Source organism: Puntigrus tetrazona, chromosome 10 (assembly GCF_018831695.1).
Source record: "Puntigrus tetrazona isolate hp1 chromosome 10, ASM1883169v1, whole genome shotgun sequence".
NCBI classification, from domain to species: Eukaryota; Metazoa; Chordata; class Actinopteri; order Cypriniformes; family Cyprinidae; genus Puntigrus; species Puntigrus tetrazona.
In genome coordinates, this window is record NC_056708.1 from 7,152,525 (window position 1) to 7,166,327 (window position 13,803).

Consider the following 13,803-nt stretch of genomic DNA (forward strand, 5'->3'; position numbering starts at 1 on the left):
CCCTAATCCTACCCATCACGTAGCATATACACGTCAAAGTCCAAAGACCACGTGTTTTTGTTTAGCGTAGTATTTATACTCATGAGTTTGTCATAGCGGGTTTGATATCTACCTCGTAGCTGTCGATTTTAATCAATCTGTTTTAAGTTGAAGTTTATTGCAATTTATACTTTTTTGTCTTTGAATAGTGCACTTTGTTCAATTGAAGAAATCTAAAGACCTGTAAAGGTTGTTAATCGGGTTTTGTCTGGAGGATGTTTTATTCTACACCAGATTTACAAAATAGTAAAAATAGTATTATTTTTTTTAGAAACTCTTGTTTAGTTTATTTTCAATCCATTTTCAAGTTTTTCTTTGTTTTTTATTTATGTTTAGAAAATTAAGAATTATGAACCAACAATGTAATTTTCTTCAGATATTTAGAATTATTTTTACCCATTATGATCATACATTTTAATTTTGCAAGTCCTAGTAACATCTCGTGACTCTGGTTTATTTGTATTAGTATAACTGCAGCTTTAGGGTTTAATCGTGGAGTTTGATTTACGTGCACTGCGGTTTTACTTTCTGTTCCACTATGATGTTGCATGCTATAGGACAGCGTATATATGTTTTTATATATATACACACTGTTTTTGTTGTACCTTAGTCTAAGTTTTATGTCACATGAATTACTTTGCGGTATCATATAGCTGTTTGTTTGTTTCATTGCTTAGACGTTTAAAGTATTTTAAATGTAAAGAGCAAAATTTCTTCAGTACTACGGACAGCGGCACTTACGTATATTCCTTCTCAATGTACATATTTGTTGTAAAACACAAAACAGATGTTATCTGCTCATGTTTCAGTGGTTATTATACTGCTTCGCAATGATTGCGTCAACACGAAGCGTTATATTTTACTCTATTAAAATGATTATACCATTAGTTCTCTTTTTCTTTTATTGAAAAATACAAGATATATTGTGTCTTCACTGTCAGAACACGCGGTGGCACTGCAGACCATGACTTTGAGAGTTATCTGAGCTCCTCCTTTACTGCATCAGAACAAGAGGAAATGCGCTGAAGGCGTGTTAATAATCAAGGCTTATAGTAGCTTCTGCGTCGTGATGTCGGGTTGCGTCGAGAAAGGTCTGTTTAGCCGTTTTTATTATTTTTACGCGAAATAATCTCGGGACATTCTGCTGCACAATCATGGATGTTACTAAATCTTACGGCTTCTGGATCCTTTTATTTCTGTCTTTATGGAAATCTTCGCTCGGCCAGATTGTCTATTCCGTCTCCGAGGAGGTAAATAAGGAACTGTGATCGGGAATATAGCGAAAGACCTGAAGATCAGTGCTCAGGAACTAGAATCACGCGTGTTTCAGATTATGCCTGGATCTAATGCGAAGTATTTTGATGTAAATGTGAAAACGGGCTCACTGTTTGTCAAAGACAGGATTGATCGTGAAGAGTTGTGTGGCAGTAATCAGAAATGTGCTTTAAATGTAGAGGCTCTTGCTCAGAATCCTCACAGACTTTACAGACTTGAAATTATCATTTTGGATGTGAATGACAATGCTCCAGTTTTTCCAGACATACATATGTTTGTAATGTTACAGAGAATGCAAATGAAGGAGATAGATTTCCTCTTCCAGTTGCAAAAGATTCAGATGTTGGCAGTAATTCTCTGAAAGACTATAAACTCAGTTCAAATGAATATTTTTCTGTCGATGTTCATAGCGGGCAACAGAGTATATCTGCTGAATTAGTGTTACAGAAAGCTTTAGACAGAGAGAAACAAGCTGTTATTCACTTAATACTCACCGCTATTGACGGAGGAAAACCTCCCAAATCTGGAACACTGAGTATTGTTGTTGACATCTTGGATGTAAACGATAATAAACCTATTTTCAGCAAACCTTTGTACAAAGTTAAAGTGAAAGAAAACACACCACTTGGAACCAAAATAATTACTGTTTCTGCCAGTGATTTGGACGAAGGGATCAGCAGTGAAATTCAGTATTCATTTCTTGGACATGGAAATACAGATGAACTGAAACGATTTGCAATAAACTCTAACTCAGGGGAAATTGTTGTTCAAGGTCAGATTGATTACGAAGAATACCCTGCCATTGAACTGCGTGTTCAGGCGAGAGATAAAGGCGTTCCTCCTAAAAGTACACACTGTAAAGTTTTAATAGAAGTTGTAGATGAAAATGACAACGTGCCTGAAATAGTTACGACTCCTCTCTTGGAAAGTGTGAAAGAAGACACAAAGTCAGGAACAGCAGTTGCTTTAGTCACAGTGTCTGATAAAGATGGAGGTAAAAATGGCATTGTACACTGCTCTCTGAAAGACTCTTTTCCTTTCAAACTGGAGACATCATATAACAATCATTATTCTCTAGTGGTGGATGGACCTCTGGACAGAGAGAGTGTTTCTCTGTATAACATCACAATTACAGCTGCAGATGAAGGAAGTCCGTCTCTTTCCAGCAGCACTGTTATAACTGTACATATCTCTGATGTTAATGACAATGCTCCACATTTCCCAGCTCCCGTTATTAACGCTTTTCTACGTGAGAACGGTCAAGCTGGAGGTCTGGTGACAAAAGTGTCCGCTGATGATTCAGACACTGGTGAAAACGCACAACTTTCATATTCACTGTTAGACAGTTCCAGCTCCAGTGTTCCTGTAACAACACTGATAAATATAAACTCTTTAAGTGGAGAAATATTCAGCTTGCAGTCATTTAATCACGAAGAAACAAAGAGGTTTCAGTTTCAAGTTATGGCCACAGACTCTGGTGTTCCTCCTCTGAGCAGTAACTCGACTGTAAATGTGTTTATTCTGGACGAGAAAACGACAACAGTCCGGTTATTTTAGCTCCTTATTCTGAACCTGGATCAGTTAATAGTGAGAACATTCCCTACTCTGCTGAAGCGGGATACTTTGTAGCCAAGATCAGATCTGTTGATGCTGACTCTGGATATAACGCACTTCTGTCTTATCATCTAACTGAACCCAAAGGAACCAATCTGTTCCGCATCGGAAGCAGTTCTGGAGAAATAAGGACTAAGAGACGAATGAGTGACAACGACTTAAAAACTCACCCACTTCTCATCACAGTGTCTGATAATGGAGAGCCATCACTCTCAGCGACTATGTCCATGGATGTTGTGGTTGTTGAGAGTCTGGATGACATAAAGACATCCTTCCGAGAAGTTCCTGTTAAAGAGGAGAGTTTTTCAGATCTCAATCTGTATCTGCTCGTCTCTATCGTCTCAGTATCAGTCATCTTTTTACTGAGTCTGGTGGGTTTGATAGCAGCTAAATGCTACAGGACAGACAGCAGTTTCAGCAGGTACAGCGCTCCAGTGATCAGCACACATCCAGACGGAAGCTGGTCCTTCTCTAAATCCACTCAACAGTACGACGTGTGTTTTAGTTCAGACACGATAAAGAGTGATGTAGTAGTTTTCCCCTCGCCGTTTCCTCCAGCAGACGCGGAACTGATCAGCATTAATGGAGAAGATACTTTTACGCGCACGCAAACTCTTCCTACCTCAGAGAAGGTAAGATAATTGACTATTAACTCTATAAGCAGTTTCGTTTTTTGTATAAGGTGTTCGAAATTAATTGTAATACCAGTTTTATATGGCTTTTTATCACGTTCAAGTTTTGATATAATACGCAGTTTTTTCCCTGCATGTGGTAAAAATTTGTTTGCGTGCATATGAGACTTAAAAAAATTCCCATTTAAATTAATCAATTTGAACACTGCATTAGAATAAGTGCAACTTCATCAAAAGAATTTACGAAACAGAACATCTCTAAGCTGTGTTAAGACGACATAATCATAAACGATTATAAAAAATTCAAGATTCTGCAACGAAAACGAAAATCGATTAGAAAGCTTCTATTACTACTACTACCACTCGTAAAGTTTGCAAACATATGTTTGAATGCTTCATCAAATCAAGTTTCAGAGTTTTATGATATTAAAATATCTGGCATATTCACTTATATCACAGTGCAGCTCATGGACAATGATCATTATTTTGTCGTCACAATATTTTTTCACCTGTTAAACGGCCAACACTTTTTATTTCGATTTCACTCTATGGTAGAATACTTTTTATTTTGTTCGATGACTTCAGTATGTTTCCCGTTGTATTACTTCATTCTGGGGATGCTATAGTATCAAAGTAATAATATAGGGTGGTGTAATTATGCTTTAGCTTTAACATCGGATTACTTTGAATATTCCTATTGCTGCCGTGTTACTGTATACTATGGAAAATTAACGCTTTTGTAAATTATTTCTGTAGGTTATAGCCTGCAGTTTTAGCACGAGGTGTCACTACAGACCGCGAGATAGAGGTTGCTAGTCTTAAAACGAGCGCTCCTCTCTCTCTCTCTCAGACTCTTGGTATTAGTGTATCTGCAGCTGAGACATGATATCTATTTCTTCACGTGTTTTCTGAACGCAAAAAGAGCTATCAGATTCTCTCGTTTTATATATTGATATCTGCTGACAAGCCGGAAACATAACCGTTATGGATATTTTGGGATATTTCGAGTGTGGATTGATATTTTTGATTTTTCTGCTGGATTCTGCGTTTGCTCAGATCGTCTATTCCGTACCGGAAGAGGTAAATAAAGGGACAGTTGTTGGGAATATAGCGAAAGATCTGAACATCAACGTTCACGACCTTGAATCTCGTATGTTTGAGATTGTGTCTGGATCCAATAAGAAGTATTTTAACGTGAATCTAAAAACGGGCGTGCTGTTTGTTAATGAAAGAATTGACCGGGAGGAGTTATGTCCTTCGAGTCAGAAATGTTCTCTGAATATAGAAGCCCTTGCTAAAAATCCTCATCATCTTTACAGAGTGGAGATTAAGATTTTGGATATAAACGATAATGCGCCACATTTTCCTGTTAAAGTATTTGCTGTGAATATTAGTGAAAACGCAAGTCCAGGAGAAAGATTTCCTCTCCCGTAGCAGAGGACTCTGATGTTGGCAGTAATTCGCTGAAAGAGTACAAACTGAGTCCGAATGAACATTTCAGTCTAGATACACAGAGTGAAGACCAGAGTGTGTCTGCAGAGTTAGTGCTGAACAAGGCTTTGGATCGAGAGAAACAAGCCACGTTAAGTTAATTCTCACTGGAGTAGATGGAGGAAAGCCACCTAAATCTGGAACTGTAAATATTATTATAAACATAATGGATAATAATGATAATAATCCAGTGTTCAGTCAACCTCTTTATAAAGTCAAACTAAAGGAAAATGTTGCTGATGGTACAAAAGTTATCTCTGTGTTTGCCTCTGATTTAGATGAAGGCATTAACAGTGATATTTTGTATTCATTTGTTGGTCATGGCAAGAGAAAAGACCTGTTTTCCATAATCCCAGAGACTGGAGATATTGTTGTAAAGGGACAAATAGATTACGAGAGAATACTGCCATTGAGTTACGAGTTCAAGCGAAAGATAAAGGCAGCCCACCAAAAAGTACACATTGTAAAATTTTAATAGAAATTATGGATGAAAATGATAATGCACCAGAGATATTTGTTACTCCTCTGCTGGAAAGTGTGAAAGAAGACACAAAGTCAGGAACAGCAGTTGCTTTAGTCACAGTGTCTGATAAAGATGGAGGTAAAAATGGCATTGTACACTGCTCTCTGAAAGACTCTTTTCCTTTCAAACTGGAGACATCATATAACAATCATTATTCTCTAGTGGTAGATGGACCTCTGGACAGAGAGAGTGTTTCTCTGTATAACATCACAATTACAGCTGCAGATGAAGGAAGTCCGTCTCTTTCCAGCAGCACTGTTATAACTGTACATATCTCTGATGTTAATGACAATGCTCCACATTTCCCAGCTCCGTTATTAACGCTTTTCTACGTGAGAACGGTCAAGCTGGAGGTCTGGTGACAAAAGTGTCCGCTGATGATTCAGACGCTGGTGAAAACGCACAACTTTCATATTCACTGTTAGACAGTTCCAGCTCCAGTGTTCCTGTAACAACACTGATAAATATAAACTCTTTAAGTGGAGAAATATTCAGCTTGCAGTCATTTAATCACGAAGAAACAAAGAGGTTTCAGTTTCAAGTTATGGCCACAGACTCTGGTGTTCCTCCTCTGAGCAGTAACTCGACTGTAAATGTGTTTATTCTGGACGAGAAACGACAACAGTCCGGTTATTTTAGCTCCTTATTCTGAACCTGGATCAGTTAATAGTGAGAACATTCCCTACTCTGCTGAAGCGGGATACTTTGTAGCCAAGATCAGATCTGTTGATGCTGACTCTGGATATAACGCACTTCTGTCTTATCATCTAACTGAACCCAAAGGAACCAATCTGTTCCGCATCGGAAGCAGTTCTGGAGAAATAAGGACTAAGAGACGAATGAGTGACAACGACTTAAAAACTCACCCACTTCTCATCACAGTGTCTGATAATGGAGAGCCATCACTCTCAGCGACTATGTCCATGGATGTTGTGGTTGTTGAGAGTCTGGATGACATAAAGACCTCCTTCCGAGAGTTCCTGTTAAAGAGGAGAGTTTTTCAGATCTCAATCTGTATCTGCTCGTCTCTATCGTCTCAGTATCAGTCATCTTTTTACTGAGTCTGGTGGGTTTGATAGCAGCTAAATGCTACAGGACAGACAGCAGTTTCAGCAGGTACAGCGCTCCAGTGATCAGCACACATCCAGACGGAAGCTGGTCCTTCTCTAAATCCACTCAACAGTACGACGTGTGTTTTAGTTCAGACACGATAAAGAGTGATGTAGTAGTTTTCCCCTCGCCGTTTCCTCCAGCAGACGCGGAACTGATCAGCATTAATGGAGAAGATACTTTTACGCGCACGCAAACTCTTCCTACCTCAGAGAAGGTAAGATAAATGAAAAACTATGTTGGATAATTACTTTTTTCGAGGTGAATTTTTGTTATAAGCTGTTTGAAATTAGTTGTAATACCAGTTTTCGTTTTATATGGCTTTTTATCACATTCAAGTGTTTGCCGTGAATATAATACGCAGTTTTTCCCTGCATGTTGTACGAAATTTGTTTGCGTGCGTATGAGACGCAGTTTTCTTGTACATGTGATACACATTTAAGACACAACCCTAATCCTACCCATCACGTAGCATATACACGTCAAAGTCCAAAGACCACGTGATTTTGTTTAGCGTAGTATTTATACTCATGAGTTTGTCATAGCGGGTTTGATATCTACCTCGTAGCTGTCGATTTTAATCAATCTGTTTTAAGTTGAAGTTTATTGTAATTTATACTTTTTTGTCTTTGAATAGTGCACTTTGTTCAATTCAAGAAATCTAAAGACCTGTAAAGGTTGTTAATCGGGTTTTATCTGGAGGATGTTTTATTCTACTACACCAGATTTACAAAATAGTAAAAATAGTATTATTTTTTAGAGACCCTTGTTTAGTTTATTTTCAATCCATTTCCAAGTTTTTTTTTATTTATGTTTAGAAAATAAAGAATTATGAACCAACAATGTAATTTTCTTCAGATATTTAGAATTATTTTTACTCATTATGATCATACATTTTAATTTTGCAAGTCCTAGTAACATCTCGTGACTCTGGTTTATTTGTATTAGTATAACTGCAGCTTTAGGGTTTAATCGTGGAGTTTGATTTACGTGCACTGCGGTTTTACTTTCTGTTCCACTATGATGTTGCATGCTATAGGACAGCGTATATATGTTTTTATATATATACACACTGTTTTTTGTTGTACCTTAGTCTAAGTTTTATGTCACATGAATTACTTTGCGGTATCATATAGCTGTTTGTTTGTTTCATTGCTTAGACGTTTAAAGTATTTTAAATGTAAAGAGCAAAATTTCTTCAGTACTACGGACAGCGGCACTTACGTATATTCCTTCTCAATGTACATATTTGTTGTAAAACACAAAACAGATGTTATTTGCTCATGTTTCGGTGGCTATTATACTGCTTCGAAATGATTGTGTCAACACGAAGTGTTATATTTTACTTTATAAAAATGACTATACCATTAGTTCTCTTTTTCTTTTATTGAAAAATACAAGATATATTGTGTCTTCACTGTTAGAACACGCGGTGGCACTGCAGACCATGACTTTGAGAGTTATCTGAGCTCCTCCTTTACTGCATCAGAACAAGAGGAAATGCGCTGAAGGCGTGTTAATAATCAGGGCTTATAGTAGCTTCTGCGTCGTGATGTCGGGTTGCGTCGAGAAAGGTCTGTTTAGCTGTTTTATTTATTTTTACACGAAATAATCTCGGGACGTTCTGCTGCACAATCATGGATGTTACTGAATCTTACGGCTTCTGGATCCTTTTATTTCTGTCTTTATGGAAATCTTCGCTCGGCCAGATTGTCTATTCCGTCTCCGAGGAGGTAAATAAGGGAACTGTGATCGGGAATATAGCGAAAGACCTGAAGATCAGTGCTCAGGAACTAGAATCACGCGTGTTTCAGATTATGCCTGGATCTAATGCGAAGTATTTTGATGTAAATGTGAAAACAGGCTCACTGTTTGTCAAAGACAGGATTGATCGTGAAGAGTTGTGTGGCAGTAATCAGAAATGTGCTTTAAATGTAGAGGCTCTTGCTCAGAATCCTCACAGACTTTACAGGCTTGAAATTATAATATTGGATGTGAATGACAATGCTCCAGTTTTTCCGGACAGCATGTGTGTTGTCAATGTTACGGAGAATGCAAACGAGGGAGATAGATTTATTCTCCCAACTGCAAAAGATTCAGATGTTGGCAGTAATTCTCTAAAAGACTATAAACTTAGTTCAAATGAATATTTTTCTGTTGATGTTCATATCGGGCAAAAGAGTATATCTGCTGAATTAGTGCTACAGAAAGCTTTAGACAGAGAGAAACAAGCTGTTATTCACTTAATACTCACCGCTATTGACGGAGGAAAACCTCCCAAATCTGGAACACTGAGTATTGTTGTTAATATCATGGATGTAAACGATAATAAACCTATTTTCAGCAAACCTTTGTACAAAGTTAAAGTGAAAGAAAACACATCAAGTGGAACCAAAATTATTTCTGTTTCTGCCAGTGATTTGGATGAAGGCATCAGCAGTGAAATTCAGTATTCATTTCATGGAAATACGCATGAAAGTAACCTGTTTAGTATAGATTCTAACTCAGGGGAAATTGTTGTTCAAGGTCAGATTGATTACGAAGAATACCCTGCCATTGAACTGCGTGTTCAGGCGAGAGATAAAGGCGTTCCTCCTAAAAGTACTCACTGTAAAGTTTTAATAGAAGTTGTGGATGAAAATGACAACGTGCCTGAAATAGTTACGACTCCTCTGTTGGAAAGTGTGAAAGAAGACACAAAGTCAGGAACAGCAGTTGCTTTAGTCACAGTGTCTGATAAAGATGGAGGTAAAAATGGCATTGTACACTGCTCTCTGAAAGACTCTTTTCCTTTCAAACTGGAGACATCATATAACAATCATTATTCTCTAGTGGTAGATGGACCTCTGGACAGAGAGAGTGTTTCTCTGTATAACATCACAATTACAGCTGCAGATGAAGGAAGTCCGTCTCTTTCCAGCAGCACTGTTATAACTGTACATATCTCTGATGTTAATGACAATGCTCCACATTTCCCAGCTCCCGTTATTAACGCTTTTCTACGTGAGAACGGTCAAGCTGGAGGTCTGGTGACAAAAGTGTCCGCTGATGATTCAGACACTGGTGAAAACGCACAACTTTCATATTCACTGTTAGACAGTTCCAGCTCCAGTGTTCCTGTAACAACACTGATAAATATAAACTCTTTAAGTGGAGAAATATTCAGCTTGCAGTCATTTAATCACGAAGAAAAACAAAGAGGTTTCAGTTTCAAGTTATGGCCACAGACTCTGGTGTTCCTCCTCTGAGCAGTAACTCGACTGTAAATGTGTTTATTCTGGACGAGAACGACAACAGTCCGGTTATTTTAGCTCCTTATTCTGAACCTGGATCAGTTAATAGTGAGAACATTCCCTACTCTGCTGAAGCGGGATACTTTGTAGCCAAGATCAGATCTGTTGATGCTGACTCTGGATATAACGCACTTCTGTCTTATCATCTAACTGAACCCAAAGGAACCAATCTGTTCCGCATCGGAAGCAGTTCTGGAGAAATAAGGACTAAGAGACGAATGAGTGACAACGACTTAAAAACTCACCCACTTCTCATCACAGTGTCTGATAATGGAGAGCCATCACTCTCAGCGACTATGTCCATGGATGTTGTGGTTGTTGAGAGTCTGGATGACATAAAGACATCCTTCCGAGAAGTTCCTGTTAAAGAGGAGAGTTTTTCAGATCTCAATCTGTATCTGCTCGTCTCTATCGTCTCAGTATCAGTCATCTTTTTACTGAGTCTGGTGGGTTTGATAGCAGCTAAATGCTACAGGACAGACAGCAGTTTCAGCAGGTACAGCGCTCCAGTGATCAGCACACATCCAGACGGAAGCTGGTCCTTCTCTAAATCCACTCAACAGTACGACGTGTGTTTTAGTTCAGACACGATAAAGAGTGATGTAGTAGTTTTCCCCTCGCCGTTTCCTCCAGCAGACGCGGAACTGATCAGCATTAATGGAGAAGATACTTTTACGCGCACGCAAACTCTTCCTACCTCAGAGAAGGTAAGACCACTATAGAACTCTAGCAGATTTATGTATGTATGCCTTTAGTTTTTTCAAGTTGTTGCGTTTGATTCGAGTCAAGCTAAAGCTGTTGCTTCTTTTAATTAATTTTGCAGAACTGAATTGCATTGACTTTTTCATCGTTGCTATGATTAAGTCACAGCAAAAGACAAGTAGGCCTATAAATAAACGGTGTTAGAAAAAATGCAATGAAATGCGCTTCATGAATAACAAAGACAATATCATAGTTTTAAAGTGATGTTATTCTATAACAGCCTTCAGCACCATGGACAATGAACATTTGGTCCTTGCTTTTCTTTCAGTACATTTTGTTCATTTCGATCAGACGTAGAATACTTTTTATTTTGTTCGATTGCTGCAGTATGCATTTTATTTTAAACAAAAACTGGGGATATATACAAACGAAAGCGTGACGATTGCGTTCATGCTTTAGAATTAATCAGTTCTATTCTTTTAAAGCCTAAATGTATACTATGGAAAATTGCAGTTGAAATAAAACTGCTTCTATAGTCATGCAGTTGAATCGCGCGATGTCGCTGCAGACCGCGACTTTGAAGCACTGCTTTTATTAAAACGAGGCTCCTCCCTTACAGTGGAAGAGCAACCGCGCATTACGGTCATGTGGAAATAAGATATCATACAGGCTTCACATGCTAGTGCCCTGGCAGCGGCGAGACAAAAAAATCTTCGTTTTAAACGGATTGATATCTGAGGCTTCGAAGAAACAGTTATGGATAGCTTAAGATATTTGTGCGTCATGACGGCTCTGCATTTGTGTTTATGGCGATCATCATGCAGCAAGATTATCTACTCGGTCTCGGAGGAAGTAAATAAGGGAACTGTTGTCGGAAATATAGCAAAGGATCTCAAGATCAGCGTTCAGGAGCTGGAATCGCGTATCTTGCAGCTTGTGTCTGGATCCAACAGGAAATATTTTGATGTGAATTTAAAAACCGGAGCGTTGTTTGTGAATGAAAGAATTGACCGGGAGGAGTTATGCTTCGCTCTTCAGCAGTGTGCTCTTAATTTGGAGGCTGTCGTTCAAAATCCTCATAGCCTTTATCGAATTGAAATTAACCTTCTGGATGTTAATGATAATGCTCCGTATTTTTTGGACAGCGTTATAACGATAAACATTGCAGAAGATGTTGTTCCAGGGGAGAGATTTAATCTTCCCGTGGCTGAAGATAACGACATAGGCGTTAACGCACTGAAAGACTACAAATTGGGCAAGAATGAATACTTTTCTATTGACGTACAATCTGAAGAGCAGAGCGTGTCTGCTGAATTAGTGCTCCAAAAACCTTTAGATCGTGAAAAACAATCAGTAATCCCTCTTGTACTGACAGCTGTTGATGGAGGAAAACCTGCAAAAACAGGAACATTAAGTGTAATTGTGAATGTAATTGATATAAACGACAACAAGCCTGTCTTCAGCAAGTCTTTGTACAAGATCAAGGTGAGAGAGAATGTTTCTGTTGGTACAAAAATTATGTCTTTGACTGCTACGGATCTGGACGAGGGCACCAACAGTGACATTATTTACTCAATAGCTGAACATGGAAACGTAAAAAAGCAAAGTCTGTTTAATGTGGTTCCTGAAACGGGGGACATTGTTGTGAAGGGTCAAATAGACTATGAGATGAATACTGCAATCGAACTGCGTGTTCAGGCGAGAGATAAAGGCAGTCCACCAAAAAGCACACAATGTAAAGTTTTAATAGAAGTTATTGATGAAAATGATAATGCACCAGAGATAATTGTTACTCCTCTGCTGGAAAGTGTGAAAGAAGACACAAAGTCAGGAACAGCAGTTGCTTTAGTCACAGTGTCTGATAAAGATGGAGGTAAAAATGGCATTGTACACTGCTCTCTGAAAGACTCTTTTCCTTTCAAACTGGAGACATCATATAACAATCATTATTCTCTAGTGGTGGATGGACCTCTGGACAGAGAGAGTGTTTCTCTGTATAACATCACAATTACAGCTGCAGATGAAGGAAGTCCGTCTCTTTCCAGCAGCACTGTTATAACTGTACATATCTCTGATGTTAATGACAATGCTCCACATTTCCCAGCTCCCGTTATTAACGCTTTTCTACGTGAGAACGGTCAAGCTGGAGGTCTGGTGACAAAAGTGTCCGCTGATGATTCAGACGCTGGTGAAAATGCACAACTTTCATATTCACTGTTAGACAGTTCCAGCTCCAGTGTTCCTGTAATAACACTGATAAATATAAACTCTTTAAGTGGAGAAATATTCAGCTTGCAGTCATTTAATCACGAAGAAACAAAGAGGTTTCAGTTTCAAGTTATGGCCACAGACTCTGGTGTTCCTCCTCTGAGCAGCAACTCGACTGTAAATGTGTTTATTCTGGACGAGAACGACAGCAGTCCGGTTATTTTAGCTCCTTATTCTGAACCTGGATCAGTTAATAGTGAGAACATTCCCTACTCTGCTGAAGCGGGATACTTTGTAGCCAAGATCAGATCTGTTGATGCTGACTCTGGATATAACGCACTTCTGTCTTATCATCTAACTGAACCCAAAGGAACCAATCTGTTCCGCATCGGAAGCAGTTCTGGAGAAATAAGGACTAAGAGACGAATGAGTGACAACGACTTAAAAACTCACCCACTTCTCATCACAGTGTCTGATAATGGAGAGCCATCACTCTCAGCGACTATGTCCATGGATGTTGTGGTTGTTGAGAGTCTGGATGACATAAAGACATCATTCCGAGAAGTTCCTGTTAAAGAGGAGAGTTTTTCAGATCTCAATCTGTATCTGCTCGTCTCTATCGTCTCAGTATCAGTCATCTTTTTACTGAGTCTGGTGGGTTTGATAGCAGCTAAATGCTACAGGACAGACAGCAGTTTCAGCAGGTACAGCGCTCCAGTGATCAGCACACATCCAGACGGAAGCTGGTCCTTCTCTAAATCCACTCAACAGTACGACGTGTGTTTTAGTTCAGACACGATAAAGAGTGATGTAGTCGTGTTTCCTTCAACCTTTCCTCTGCCAGATGCAGAACTAATCAGCATTAATGAAGGAGACACTTTTAATATGACTCAAACACTTCCAAGCACTACCAAGG

At 38.8% G+C, this 13,803-nt stretch overlaps 2 protein-coding genes and 2 pseudogenes across 2 annotated transcripts in view; all 4 read left to right on the forward strand.

Annotated features, from left to right (window-relative positions):
• Positions 1 to 657: 657 nt before the first annotated feature.
• LOC122353127 lies at positions 658 to 3,569 on the forward strand (annotated as a pseudogene).
• Positions 3,570 to 4,544: 975 nt separating this feature from the next.
• LOC122353130 lies at positions 4,545 to 7,708 on the forward strand (annotated as a pseudogene).
• Positions 7,709 to 8,321: 613 nt separating this feature from the next.
• Positions 8,322 to 10,699, forward strand: LOC122352414 (protocadherin alpha-2-like). Its single transcript, XM_043249829.1, has 2 exons — positions 8,322 to 9,885; positions 10,020 to 10,699. The coding sequence occupies exons 1-2, from the start codon at positions 8,322 to 8,324 to the stop codon at positions 10,697 to 10,699; spliced, it is 2,244 nt and encodes a 747-aa protein (XP_043105764.1).
• A 48-nt stretch (positions 10,700 to 10,747) lies between these two features.
• Positions 10,748 to 13,803, forward strand: part of LOC122353116 (protocadherin alpha-C2-like) — a 33,133-nt gene continuing 30,077 nt past the window's right edge. The window contains exon 1 of the mRNA XM_043250984.1: positions 10,748 to 13,802. Within this exon, the coding sequence (XP_043106919.1) occupies positions 11,436 to 13,802 (2,367 nt within the window). The 5' untranslated portion in view covers positions 10,748 to 11,435. The remainder of the gene's footprint in view (position 13,803) is intronic.

Coding starts and splice junctions, on each gene's coding strand:
- LOC122352414 (XM_043249829.1), top strand. CDS start 8,322: ATGGATGTTACTGAATCTTACGGCTTCTGGATCCTTTTATTTCTGTCT. Junction 9,886..10,019: donor TCACGAAGAAAAACAAAGAG/GTTTCAGTTTCA, acceptor AACCTGGATCAG/TTAATAGTGAGAACATTCCC.